Source organism: Physeter macrocephalus, unplaced genomic scaffold (assembly GCF_002837175.3).
Source record: "Physeter macrocephalus isolate SW-GA unplaced genomic scaffold, ASM283717v5 random_12, whole genome shotgun sequence".
Taxonomy (NCBI): Eukaryota; Metazoa; Chordata; class Mammalia; order Artiodactyla; family Physeteridae; genus Physeter; species Physeter macrocephalus.
The window spans coordinates 171,387-184,946 of record NW_021145297.1 but is presented as its reverse complement, the minus strand read 5'-3'; the positions used below and the strand labels follow the sequence as shown (position 1 = coordinate 184,946).

General features: G+C 56.5%; 1 protein-coding gene across 1 annotated transcript in view; it reads right to left on the bottom strand.

Moving 5' to 3' along the window:
• Positions 1 to 439: 439 nt before the first annotated feature.
• The window catches only part of RTN4RL2 (reticulon 4 receptor like 2), a 14,971-nt gene continuing 1,850 nt past the window's right edge, over positions 440 to 13,560 (bottom strand). The window contains exons 2-3 of the mRNA XM_055082088.1: positions 8,766 to 9,247; positions 440 to 1,298 (exon numbers count right to left, since the gene is read on the bottom strand). Coding sequence (XP_054938063.1) covers positions 549 to 1,298; positions 8,766 to 9,247 — 1,232 coding nt within the window. The 3' untranslated portion in view covers positions 440 to 548. The remainder of the gene's footprint in view (positions 1,299 to 8,765; positions 9,248 to 13,560) is intronic.

Below are 13,560 nucleotides of genomic sequence, written 5' to 3'. Positions count from 1 at the left end.
GAGGAAAGTTCTCTCTAGGCACCTTAAAAAGTGTCCAGGGTAGACACAGGAGAAAAGTATTTCTCCAGCGTCGGAAGGTTGAGGGGTGCTAGGATAAGCAGGGGCCTAGGGTTGGCCCGGCCCCGACTGAAGCATCCCTCCAAAGGGCTCCTGGGCAGGGCTCCCTTCCCGGGAGCTTCCAAAGGCTCTGCTGGTGGAAGATGCTCTGCAGACAAAGCCCCTCCCGAGTCCACTGTGGGCACTGAGAGAAGGGGTCAGCGGCTGCCTGGGGTGCCCACCCCAGCCTTGGGATGGGGACGGGTTAACGGCCAGAGCTGGGGAGAACAGCGCTGAGCCACCCGATGTGTCCTCCTGGGGCTGCCATAAGCCAGCAGCCTGGGAGGCAGGGAGAGGTGGCCTGGTCCCAGGGGAAGAGAGCTGGGAGGGGAAAGAAGGCAGCAAGGCCGCCGGCCAGAGGGCGGGGACTGGGCCAGAGCCGCCGCTGGCGACGGGGGATGAGGGATGAGGGGGAGCGAGACACACCGGCCTCTTCAGTCTCAGCACCGCAGTCAGAGGTGGTGGGGGACCAGGAGCAAGGCGCAAAGCAGAGGGGCGGGGAGCCCGGCCGAGAGCGCGGGGCCGCGGGAGTCCGGGGTCGCCTGGCAGGCAGCGCCGGGGCACGTCTGCTCGCCCCGCTGGTCCTCGCCCCCGTAGCCCCCCCAGTAGTCGTCCTCGGTGGGTGCGTCCCCGCCCTGGCGCCCCCGCGGGTCTTCGGCTGGCAGGTCTCGGTAGAGGGTGGAGGGGTCGGCGGGGGGCGCCCCGGCCTCGGCCACCCCGTACAGGTGGTTGGACGAGCTGTTGCCGCGGGCGCGGCTGCCGGGCCGCGTGGGCACGGCGGGCGGGCACGCCTGGAAGTCGGCCTCGCGGAGGGCGCGCAGGTCGCGGCCCTGGCGCTCCGGGGGCGTGGCGCAGGTCACGTCGGAGCTGGACACGCGCGCGCGCTGGAACCAGGCCCAGAGCGGCCGCGCGCGGCAGTCGCACGCCCAGGGGTTGGCGTTGAGCCGCAGGAACTCCAGCGCCGGCAGGTCGGCGAGCGCCTCGCCCGGCAGCGAGGCCAGGCTGTTGTTGAACAGGTAGAGGATGGTGAGGCGGCTGAGGCCGCGGAAGGCCGCGCGGTGCACGCCCTGCAGTCGGTTCCCGTGCAGCAGCAGCCGGTCCAGACTGCCCAGGCCGCGGAACACGTGCTCCGTGAGCAGCCGCAGGCGGTTCCCGTGGAGGAAGAGGTGGCTCAGGTTGGCCAGGTCCGCGAACAGGTCATCCTGGTGGGGTGGGGGCGGGGCGGAGGGGAGAGAAGAAGAGCGGTGAGTGGTTCTGACACAGGCACCGAAGAAATCTGGGTAGGAAGGGGAGCATTGTGGTAGACCAGAAGGGGTTTGCCCTTCTGATTCATAGAGTCCTGGGTTCTAATCCTGCCTCCTCTAGCCTATTTAGAGGTTAATGTGAGAAACGCAGTATAGTTCTTAAAACTTTGGGGGTGCATCAGAATCCCCTGCAGATCCCTGAGCCCTGCCCGCAGGGTTTCTGATTCAGCAGGTCTTGGAGCGGGGGTGGGGGTGGGGGTGGGCGCGGGCGGGGGTGGGGGGATGAGATTCTGCAAGTCTTTACAAGTTCCCAGGTGGTACTGACGCTGCTGGTGGGAGGACCACACTTGGAGAATGAGAACCTCTGATCTGGCTAAGTATGCAGACTTCCAGACTCCCTGACTTCCAAATCCTGGCCTTATTAACTGACACTTGAGCAAGTCACTCAGTATCCTTACGACTCAGTTTCTTCATCTGTAACATGTGGAGATTAAATGAAACAACACGTATTAATACATGTGGTGGGCATTCTATGAGTTAGCCATTATTGTGAACTTGGCCAAACCAGCAATCTGTTTCCGGGGGGGGGGGGGGGGGGGGGGGGGGGGGGGGGGGGGGGGGGGGGGATGAGATTCTGCAAGTCTTTACAAGTTCCCAGGTGGTACTGACGCTGCTGGTGGGAGGACCACACTTGGAGAATGAGAACCTCTGATCTGGCTAAGTATGCAGACTTCCCAGACTCCCTGACTTCCAAATCCTGGCCTTATTAACTGACACTTGAGCAAGTCACTCAGTATCCTTACGACTCAGTTTCTTCATCTGTAACATGTGGAGATTAAATGAAACAACACGTATTAATACATGTGGTGGGCATTCTATGAGTTAGCCATTATTGTGAACTTGGCCAAACCAGCAATCTGTTTCCTCGTCTTTAAAATGGAGGTGAGTGTACCTCCCCCTGGGTTTGTTTTGAGTATTAAAGAAGACAATCCCCATATATATCAGATGGGTGAAGTGTCGGGCACAGGGCCTGGCACATTGGGATTCGGTCCAGGGATGAAGCCCTCAGGCTCAGGAGTCAGCAGAGCCCCGACTCGAATCCAGCTTGCCCTCTTCCCAGCTGCGTTACTTTGGACAAGTTATTTAGCCTCATCGAGCCTCAGTTTCCTCAGTGTGTGTAACTCAGAGAACAACTCTTTCAGCAGGCTGAGGGAGGGTTAGATGAGATCCTGTAAGGATGCCGTACCCGGTGGGCACACAGACCACCATCAATAAATGGTGGTTATTATGACAATAGTGTCTTAGTTAGAATTAGGTCCCATCCATTTTCCTCTAATAGAGGAGCTTCCTGGGACCCCAAAGTTCTGCTACTGGGCTGGGACATTTAGGGGACCATATCAGCTCCACCCCACAGAGGCAGCAGGGGAGGGGAAGGAAGCCTGCTGCCCCATGCCCTGCATCACTGTTCCCTTAGAGGGGCCGTCCCACCTGCCCAAGGCTGGGGAGTCTCTGAATCAGACCATATTAGTGCTGGGAGGACCTTGAACTGTGGTTCAGGGGAGTGGAGGAGTGGGTATGGTCCACGGAGGGGAGAGACCAGGGGGCTGGCGCTGCATTTTAACCAGTTCACCAAGGTATTGGTGATGATCAACCAGATTTGGGAGTTAGTGCTTCTGGGTGCACCAGCCTAGCCTACGTTTTTGCAGAGGAGAGCACTGAGACCCAGAGAGATGAAGGGCTTGCCAGAGAGGGGACCAGAGCCCCAGTACTGAGGTCCTCCCCTCTTGTGGAGGACATCATTGTGGTCAGCAGACCCAGGGGGTCTGGTTCTGGGGGACTGGGGCATCCTCTGTGCTCAAGCCAGCTCACCCTGGATTCCTGTTTCCTGGCGGTGCCTCTCCCACCCTTCCCTGCTTGGGGAGATGATCCCCCCACCTCACCCAGGAGCCTGGTCTCAGGCTCTCAGGTGGGGGGAGGGCGTTGACTCCCAGCCCACACTCACAGCCTCCGCCTTCCTGTGCTGCATTTTCTCGCCCCCTCCCATCTGGCTTCCGCCCTCTCTGCTACAGGAACTGAGCCTGCCAAGAACCCTCCTCTTGGCCACATTGAGATCCGTCCCCCTCAACCTTCTCGGCTGCCTGTGACACCAGCTTTCTCCACCTCCTGCTGCCACGGCCCCATGCCCAGCTCAGGTCTCCAGCGGAGGGCTCTCTGCACGTCCGTGGCCTCAGCCTGGCACAGCGTGGCCTGGTGTCCTTGTCCTTTTCTTCTTGGCCCCCCCAGGAAGTGGGCTGAATCACTTCCACTCAAACACCTAATTAGGGTTTCTCTCTTTTTTTTTTTTTTTTTGCGGTACGCGGGCCTCTCACCGTTGCGGCCTCTCCCGTTGCGGAGCACAGGCCCTGGACGCGCAGGCCCAGCGGCCATGGCTCACGGGCCCAGCCGCTCCGCGGCACGTGGGATCTTCCCGGACCGGGGCACGAACCCCGTCCCCTGCATCGGCAGGCGGACTCTCAACCACTGCGCCACCAGGGAAGCCCGGGTGTCTCTTTTTAATGGAGTGTCAGCAAGAGTAGGACACACCCAGAGATACCTGGTCAAAGGATGAATCTGGGGTGGGCTGGGGTGTAGAGGGAGCAGAGGTAATTGACACTGTGGGGACTTCCAGAAGTCAGGAAGGGAAGACCGAAAGTTCAGAGATGCTAGGGAATTCAGGCACCTTTGACCTACAGCCCCAGTTTGGGGGCTACAGGATTCCTTGATTCCAATCTCCTTCTCCTTCCCCTGGCAAAAGTCCTGCCCCTCCTGCTCTGAGCCTCAGCCTGGGGGTCCGTTCCCCCAACCCCCATCCAAGCTGTTGCCAAATCCTGTTGTCACTTCCTAGGCTGCAGCTCTCAGATCCGGTCCTTCCTCTGAAATGGTTCTCTGTGCATTAATAAGCTCTTGACCTTCACAGCCCTCCCCCTCCCCCACCACACTCCCTATCCCGCCCTCCCTCTGGGCAGAGAGTGTCTGTTAAAGTCATCCTCTTCCATTTTGAAAACCACATTTCCCTCACCTCCCCCGGCCGGTTCACAGCTCTCTGAAGCCATTTGGAACCTCAACGCAGCATCCCTGCCCGCTTCCCTGGACAGCATCCTGTTCTTAACCTTGCCTCCCTCCAGCCTTCCAGCTCCAGTCTCTGGCACTGGTCAAATCAGCTGCTGGGCTGTGTGACCTTGGGCAGCTCCGGGCACCTCTCTGAGCCTCAGTTGTTTTTCATCTGTGAAACAAGGGACTTGAGATCGTTGATCATTAAGATCCATCCTCATCTGATATTAATGAGCAAGTGAGTGCTGGAATGTACCTCATTCATTCAAGAAAGCTGTACTGAGTGTCTGCTCCGTGCCAGGCACCCCTGCTCACGGATCTACGCTGGGTATCATCGCCATCGTTTGCGTCAGCAGCTGACTAACCGAGCGCCTACCGTGTGCCAGGCTCTGTGCTACACAGATCCCAGGTAGTAACCGAATCATCACAGCCCCATGAAGCAGATAATTCTTTTTTTTTTTTGGCTGCGCCATGTGGCCTGTGGGATCTTAGTCCCTGACCAGGGATCGAACCCATGCCCCCTGCATTGGGAGCGCGGAGTCTTAACCACTGGACCGCGAGGGAAGTCCCGTGAAGCAGATAGTATTATTCTCCCCCTTTCAGAGGTTAGGAGAGGGAGGCTCAGAGAAGGCAAGTGACTGGCCTAGAGTTCAAGAGCCAATATGTAGTGGAAGGCAGACGTGAACGCTAGAGGCAGAGCTCTGAACAGTTGCACTTTGGAGTCAGACAGACCTGGGCTAATTCTAGGCTGTGCCCTTTACGAGTTGGGTGACCTTGGATGGGTGCCTTAACTTCTCCGAGCCTCAGTGTCCTCAGCCACTGAATGGGGGAAATGATGCTTACTCTGGACTGGACACACTAAACCCCTTTCAAGTAGCATCTCCTTTAATCCTCACAACGAACCCCTGAGTTACAGGTCATTTTTTCCATTTCACAGATGGGTCCGCTGAGGCTCAGAGTGGTTAGGTAACTTGCCCAAAGCCACAGAGCAAATCAGATCTGCCTGAATGTAAAGACTGCTCTTTTCCGCCATGCAGGCTGCTCTAACAATTAGAAGAGAGACAGGTGCCTCTATCATCTGGTTCCACTCCAGTAGGAAATATGCTCCAGGAGAGCAGGGACACTGTTTTTGTTCACTTCTGAATCCCTGGCACCCAGAACACTGCCTGGCATATAGTAGATGCTCAGTAAGTATCTGTGATGAACGCACCTGGCACGGTGCCTGGCCTACAGCAGACAGTCTGTGAGAACCTCCAGTCTACCCCATTCCCACTTGCACCTTCCTTATCCTGAAAAGCTGTGGTCCCCTTGCCTCCTCCAGATCTCCCCTCTCGGGGCAGGCCCGGTGCCATCTTGGGTCACACCTCCACTCTGCGGATCTCAGCCCAGCCCGCATGCCTCCGCCATCTGCCTGTGGCATCTCCCAGCCTAGTTTCCCCAGGCAGTTCACAGGCAGAGGCTGTCTCTTTCTTTCTCTTCTGTATAGGGCCAGGTGTGAAGATGTTTCCTTCCCATGATGCCCCCTACCGTTCATGCCAGGGGTGTGCAGAACCAACCACTTCCCATTTCAGAAGACCCCAGTGTCCACTCAAGGTCTCCCTTGCCCAGGTCTTTCCTGACCCCAGGCCCTGGCTGCCATTTGTGATGGAGGATCAGGTCATGATGACAAAATTTATTCAGCACTTAACTATGTGATTTATATATATGAACTCATTTACTCTTTGCAGCCATTCTTTATGGAAGGTATTATTTTTATTATTCCCATCTTAAAGGTAAGAAAACTGAGGTTCAGAAGGGGCAGCAACTTGTCTAAAGTTAAATAAGTCAGAAAATAGCAGAGCAGGGATTCAGACTCAGGCCTGCTGACCCCAGATTCCTAATCTGAACAACTAATGTATGTTGATAAGGAGGTCAGGATCTCAGTAGTAGCGGTTGTTGCACTACTGGTAATAATTAACAATAATAATGACAGCGCCCATATATTGATGTGGCCCTGTGGTAAATTTTAATCCTTACAAAACTTCTTAGGTAAGTATTATTGTTAATTACTATCATGATTGCCATTTTACAGATGAGGAAATGGCAATGGAGAGAGTAATCTGTAATGAGTAATTTGTCCAAAGTCGTATAGGAGCCAGGATTTGAACTTGGGTCTGGCAGACTCCAAAGCATGTGCTTTTCAGGGACTTCCCTGGCGGTGTCGAGGTGAAGACTCCACGCTCCATTGCAGGGGGCGTGGGTTTGATCCCCGGTCAGGGAACTAAGATCCCACATGCTGCGCAGTGCAGCCCAAACCAAAACAAAACAAAGCATGTGCTTTCAAAAATGAGCCTGCTCTGCTGTCCTTCTGAGTACCAGTCCCCCTGCACCTGGTCAGCCCCCAGGGGAGAGTTCTGAAGGATAAAAATGGCCTGAAGTGTCATCAGACTACGAAGGCTCAAGTGCCACCAGCTCTTCCTGGTCGTGTGGCCTCAGAAGCTTCATTTTTTGTCCCTACTGCCCCTAACCATCCCTACTGCCAGCCCGTTGTGAGCTTTGACGTGATACTGAGAACACGTTAAGCCCCCAGGCACAGGGGCAATGACTTAAGAGACTTTGGGACCCTTGGTCTCAGCTTCCTCATCTGCAAGGGAGTATAAACAGTCTCCCGACAGGGCTGTAGAAATGAGATGAGGTGACTGAGCACACTTTGGCAACCATGAGGTGCGAGGTTAGGAAGAAGAAAAAGGAGGGAGTGTTCTGGGACCCACCCATGGTCTCAGTATAATCCTTGAAGTTGACCCATATCTTCAGGATGGGGTCCAAGATGGGCCATTTCACTGAGACCGGTGTTAAATGAGGCTTGTTTCTCTTTTTAAAATAGTATCTTAACAAGCATTTATAGCGTGCCCACCGTATGCCAAGTGCTGTTCCAAGTGCTTTACAAATTATTCATGCACTTAACACTTATAAAATCCCTAGAAGATGGGTGCTATGGCTACCCCCATTTTACAGATGGAAAAACTGAGGCTCAGGGAGGTTAAAAAATGCCACACACTTGTAAATGGCAGAGTTGATACCCGTAAAGTCCTTAGCACAGCGCCTGATGCATAGTGTGCCTGCTAAGTGCTAGTGGGCTATTATTATCATTACTTACGCAATAATAATAACACACAACGTATTTTCCCAACATACTGTACATTTTACTTCTTGTCTCTCCCCGCCACTAGAGTGCTCTCTGCGAAGGCAGGAGTTTCGTCTGTTTGGTTCACTGCCCTTTTCTCAGCACCAAGCACATTCTGGGTGCTCAATAAATGCTAAATTATTATTGCTATTGTTGTTGTTATAATTATCAGCATCAGATCCACCAGTCAGGCCTCAACCTGGGATGGGGAGGAGGAAGTGCCTTCCGGGTTGGTGTGGGGAGAGGGGAGAGTTTGGATATCCGGAGGTTGTGTAGCCGAGGGAGAATTTTCTCCCAGAGTGGCTTGGAGGGTGTGTTATTGCTTCCTGGGGAAATAGAATGGGAGGATTTGACTGTCAAACAGTCAGCATAACGACAATAATAAGCAATATTTAGATCAATAATAACAATAAATAGCAATTACTGTTATTCCTTCCGTTTTCAGAGCATCCATTTTCCAGCTGCTTAACAGCTCTTTACCCTTTTCTTCCTTCACCCGTTGCACTGAGACAACAGCTTTGGGGGATAGGCTTGGGGGATGGAATCTAGAAAGGGTAGGGTTTCCCCTTGTCCTACGACCCAGTGAGGTGGAGAGAGGTGGAACCTTCTATGGGATACCAGTTGCAGTGGCTCTGCCTTCTTGCCCACCTCCCCGTGTTGCGGGAGGGCATGGGGGTGGGTGAGAAAAGCCGCCACGAAGCCCTTTGGGCTGGGGTGCCTGGGGAAAGGCAGAGTCCCCTGAAGGCAAACAAGGGGGAAAGGAGAGATCACAGAAAGAGACACACACATACACCCAGACAGACATGGGGGTGTGTGTGTGGAGTGGGCGTGTGAAGGGAGACAGACGGGGGAGGCAAGTTAGTGAGCGAGACGGATAGGGACAGAAAGGGAGAGACAGACAGACAGGCAGAGGCAGTCAGATGGGGGTGGGGTGTTAGTGACAGAGAAAGATAGACGGAGGAGACAAAATAAAGAAAAGCCCCTGGAGAAAGTGGGAGGGACGGAAACCTAGGAAAGGGACAGAGAAATAGAGAGAGGTGCTGAGACAGAGGCGGGAAGGGTGAGCGGGGACAGAGGGGCCGAGAGGCCCCAGGGAGAGACGGAAGCAGAGGACTGTGTGTGTCTGTGCGCGTGTGTGCGCGTGCGTGCGCGCCGGGCTAGGGCCGGCTCACCTGTAGGTGGAGCAGGCTGTTTTCCTGGAGGTAGAGGTACTGCAGGCTGACCAGGCCGCGGAAGATGTTGCCCGGCAGGCTGCTGAGCTGACAGCGGTACAGATGCAGCGACTGCAGCCGCTCCAGGCCCTGGAAGGTGTCGGGCTCCAGAGAGCGCAGGTGCCGGTTGTCGCCGAGGTCCAGCTCCTCGAGCGCCTGCAGGTGGCGGAAGGTGCCCGGATAGATGGCGGAGAGGTTGTTGGAGAAGAGCCACAGAGTGAGCAGGTTAGGCCCGAAGGTGCCGGGCCGCAGCGTGCGGATGAGGTTGTTCTGCAGGAAGAGGCGCTGCGTGCTGGGCGGCAGGGACAGCGGCACCGACGAGAAGTTGTTGGCCTGGCAGCTCACGGTGGGCGGGGACGAGTAGCAGGTACAGAGCATGGGGCAGCTGGGGGCAGCTGGGGGCAGGGCCAGGAGCATCAGCAGGAGGCAGGCCGGGGCGGGACCTGCGGGGAGGGCGCGGGGGAGATCTCTCTGGGCGGGCTGCGAGCGTGGGAGTGCCAGCCGGGGGCCCGGCCCACCCACCCCTAACGCGACCCTTGCTGAGAGCCTTGCGTTTCTAGCTTGGGTGGGGGGCTCTGGGTGCAACCTCAGAGTCGCGAGAGGCCCTGGCCACTTCCGCTTTTGGAGGCTCCTGGTATATTAAAGAATAAGGAAATGCCAAGAGGACATTGTAGGAAAGCACTGCGATAGGTTGAAAGTTGTTTGGTGAGTGATCGTCTACTTTCATGCCTGTTTTCACTATGGTAGGTTTGACCACGACTTTGGTCTTGAGACTTGGGCTGGACGGTGCTTTGCTGGAGGCAGGCCCTATACAACGATGTCCTATATAGAGTGTTTAGCAGCACCCCGTCCTCTGCCCATTAGATGTGTACACCCCTCCCCCTGCCGTTATGATAACCTACGATAACCGAAATGTCTCCAGACGTCGCCAGATATCACCTGGGGAGCAAAACTGACGCCATTTGAGAACAGGTGGAACTAAACTGAGACGCTCTGTGAATCTAAGGCCCATGTAAAATGGCCCTCTGGCTGCCTCTGGGGTCTGGTCTTGCTGGCCCACTGGTGACCACAGCCCTCCTCCCTCATCTCTCCGCACTGGAAGGGATCTTAGGAACCAAGGGACAGGGGGTCTCCAGCCACCTGCAGCAGAATCCTCAGAGGGTCCTGGAAAGAATGCTGCTTCCTGGGCCCTGCCTGTGCAGAATCAGCATCCCTGGGGGAATAGCCCAGGAATCTGCATTTTACACCCCAGGCTCTTCTCATTCAGAGTCACTTAAAAATTCTCTTTCAGGACTTCCTTGGCGGTCCGGTGGTTAAGACTCTGCGCTTCCGCTGCAGGGGGCACTGGTTCGATCCCTGGGGAACTATGATCCCACTTGGTGCGGCCAAAAAATAACAATAATTTTTTTTTCAAAGTAACTTTTGAAGGTTGTCTATGATCCAGCCTTCTTATGATATAGGTGGAGACGCAGGCCCAGGGAGGCCCAAGGGCCCGGGGGGCTCAAGAGTCGTGTCTCGGCCTCCGTATCCCTGAGCTATAGCAGGGGCTCTGGGACCCCCTCATCCATCCCTGTCCCCTGGCCTTCTGACCCTCACGGCAGCTGATGCAAGTTCTGGGCTGGAACTCGCTTGACCTCTACCCTTGATCATGACTTCCGGATGAGTCTCGGGATTTTCATCCGGCAGGTTTTGCACTCCAAAAGCCAGGCAGTCATCCTCTGGGCACACATGGAATGAGCACCTTCTGCACCAAAGTGTGCTACCGCCTGCGAAGGCAGAGGAAGACCTTTGCCCTTGGACCCAAGGACCTGAGATCCTGGGTCCTCAGGGTAGAGCCTGAGGGGTCCGTGACTTTCACTGACGCCTGGTGTCAGAGGTTGCTGTGTGTGAATGCGCGTGGGAGCCGGGTGCCCTCTACATGAAGTGCGGCTGAGCCCGGGGTGGGCACATGGCACCGACAGGCCCCGCGTGTGGCGCGGACATCACGGAAGCTGGGCTGTGCCTCCTCCCGTGGGGGAGCGCAAAGGCGCAGGGTGGGGGACCCCGGCGCCACGCCACCCGGCCCACGGCGAGCGTCCCGGCCCCTCCCCGTGCCGCTGCGCGCAAGCGTGTGCCGGTGGTCCTCCGCGTGTGTGTGAGTGCCGGGCCCCGTGCGTGTGTAGGCTGGGTGTGATGTAATACTCGGTGACACAGCGGCTGCTGTTCCCTTCGTTCACACCACCTCCGCGTTTCTCGGCCCTTCTCACCCCTCCCCCGTGCGACGTTTCACGATTACTTTCTCCTCCCGAGTTTTTCCACCTTGGGTGGAAGAGCATGTCTCTCACCCCTCAACCCCACCAGGCAGGGGTGGGGTGCGGGAGCCCGGTAGGGAGCTCCCTGGGTGGGTTTCAGGAGGGCTGAGGTTTGAGGCTTAGAACAGGAGATCTTGGAGGTGGAAAATCCTCCAGGTTCATCTGGTTCAAGCTCTGGTTCTACTGAGGTGATGGCTGGGGCTCAGAGAGGGAAAGTGACTTGCCCAAGGTCACACAGCAACGTGATTGGCAGGGCAAGGACTAGAAAGGAGTCTCCTGATGACCGGCCAGAGCACTTCCCTTCCTGGTGGAGTCACCCTCTGAGCTCGCTTCCCCAAGGACTTGACACCAGAGAAAGCCAAATCCCTCTCTGATCCCTTAATCCCACCCCTTATCCACAAGCTCACAGGGTGTTCATTCAGAAGGCCGCCAGCCCTCCAAGGATTATGGAGCTCTTTTCTCAGCCTCTAGGGCCAACTGTTAACCCAGGAGAGACAGAGGGAAGGACACGTGATCCCAGAGTGCTCCGGAGTCAGGAGCCAGTCCCCTGGCACCAGGGTCTCTTCCAGCCTGGAGGCCAAGCTCAGCAGGGGCTGGCAGGGGCCCCACTCATTCCTCTAGCCCGCAATTCCCTGGCCCCCTGCTTGCCCTCATTAGGGGGCTTCTCTCTTATTTCCCCACATCCCCTCCCTCTTGCCCCCATATCTCCCCCCATCATGGCCCACCTCCCCAAGTCCAAGATGGTGCTCCCTGCGGGCTCTTGGAGGGGGGACCCTGAGCAGGGGGCCCCCCTCCGTGACAGCTGCTGCGTAACAGTGACTCTGTTGCCATTTCTGGTCCTCGCTGCTGCCTTGCAAAGCAGCTGTAACCCAAGGAGCCTCATCCATAATTCAGGCTGCGGCTCTCACTGGAAGCAAGCGAGGAGGAGGGGCAGGTGGGGCTCTAGAGTGCTCTGCCCCCAGGCCTGGCTGGAGTGCTCCTGGGCAGAGGCAGCAGGGCCTGGTGAGCTGTGCCTTTCTCTCCCTCCTCCGCCCTCAGCGCCTGCCCAGCGTGTGCCCTTTTCCTTGCCGCCACCATCGCCTCCCCACCCCCTGCTCCTCCCGGCTCTGGCTCTCCACCATCACTCCTTCCCTCCAGGCCCGGGTCTTGCCTCTCTCCCCGAGGACCACAGTTCCACTCCGGCCCCCATTTCGTGAATCCCTGGCAAAGACGGGGGCAAGATGCACAGCGTGTCGGAGCAGGAAGGTGGGGGACACCTCATCGGCCATCAGGAGCAAGCCCGTTATTTCACAGGCCACACCACTGCGGACTGGAGAGGGGAAGAGTTCGTTTCTGACGGGGCAGCCCAGGCCCTGACCGAATCTCTGTCAATCCACCTTCCGTTGTCTTTCTCGAAGGCTTCATTGTGTGCCCCCACTACTCTCTGGGCCGATTCTAACAGCCTCCCCACCCTCTCTGCTCATTCCATCCATCCTCTTTTTTTTTTTTTTCTTTTTTCCTTTTCTTTCCTCAAGTCAGCAGGTGATGGCTAGAGTTGCAGGGGAGCATAGAGCAAGGATGGGCAGAAACCATCTGTTATTAAACACCTACTGTGTGCCAGCCACTGTATTTGTACATGTCTTTATGCATAGAATACAACATAACATAGCCCCGGTGAGATCAATATTATGGCTCCCAATTTGCAGATGAGGCGAGGGAGGCTCACAGACACGAAATGAGTTGCCTCAGGTCACGCAGCTCGTACAGGGTGGAACCCAGACTGGACCAGTCCACGTCAAAAGGGACTCTCTGACCTTTCTTTGGGAGACCCCACGTCATCCACAGACACCACCCCTGAGGGTGAGAGTTACTGCGCTCGGGGTAAAGGGAGGACGGAAACTGCACCCAGGTGCACAGGGCTGGGCCAGCAATGACACCGGCTCTGTTTGGCTATTCAGGGTGAAGGCAAGGTAAAGGATCCAGGTTCTCTCCAACTTTCCCCTCCTGGGCTCCGGGCTGTGGTTGTTCTAGGGGACGGCCCACCTGGGAGTCAGGAAGAGATGACCAGTGTCCAGAAGATGTGGCCAGAACTGACCAGGGGAGGGAACGGAGAGAGGCCAGAACATGGTATTGATCCCAGAAGACTGAGGTGCCCAGAGCCAAAAAGTATCCATTCACTGAGGGCCCACTGTCAAGGACTCTGGGCTATCGTCCTGGAGCACCAAGGCTCACAAACAAAGTTCTCAGCCCGGGAGCCACCTTTGAGTCCAGAGATCCCTGTGAAAGAAGAAACTTGAGAAGGAAGCAGACAGACCCAGGGTAGAGGCAGGAGACAGGGTGTCAACCCTCAGGGCACAGCGGCCCCAGGAAAAGTGCTCCCTGGAAAGGGAGTCAAGGCCTCTGGGTTTTTTGTTTGTTTGTTTTTTTGCGGTACGCGGGCCTCTCACCGCTGTGGCCTCTCCCGTCGCGGAGCGCAGGCTCCGGAC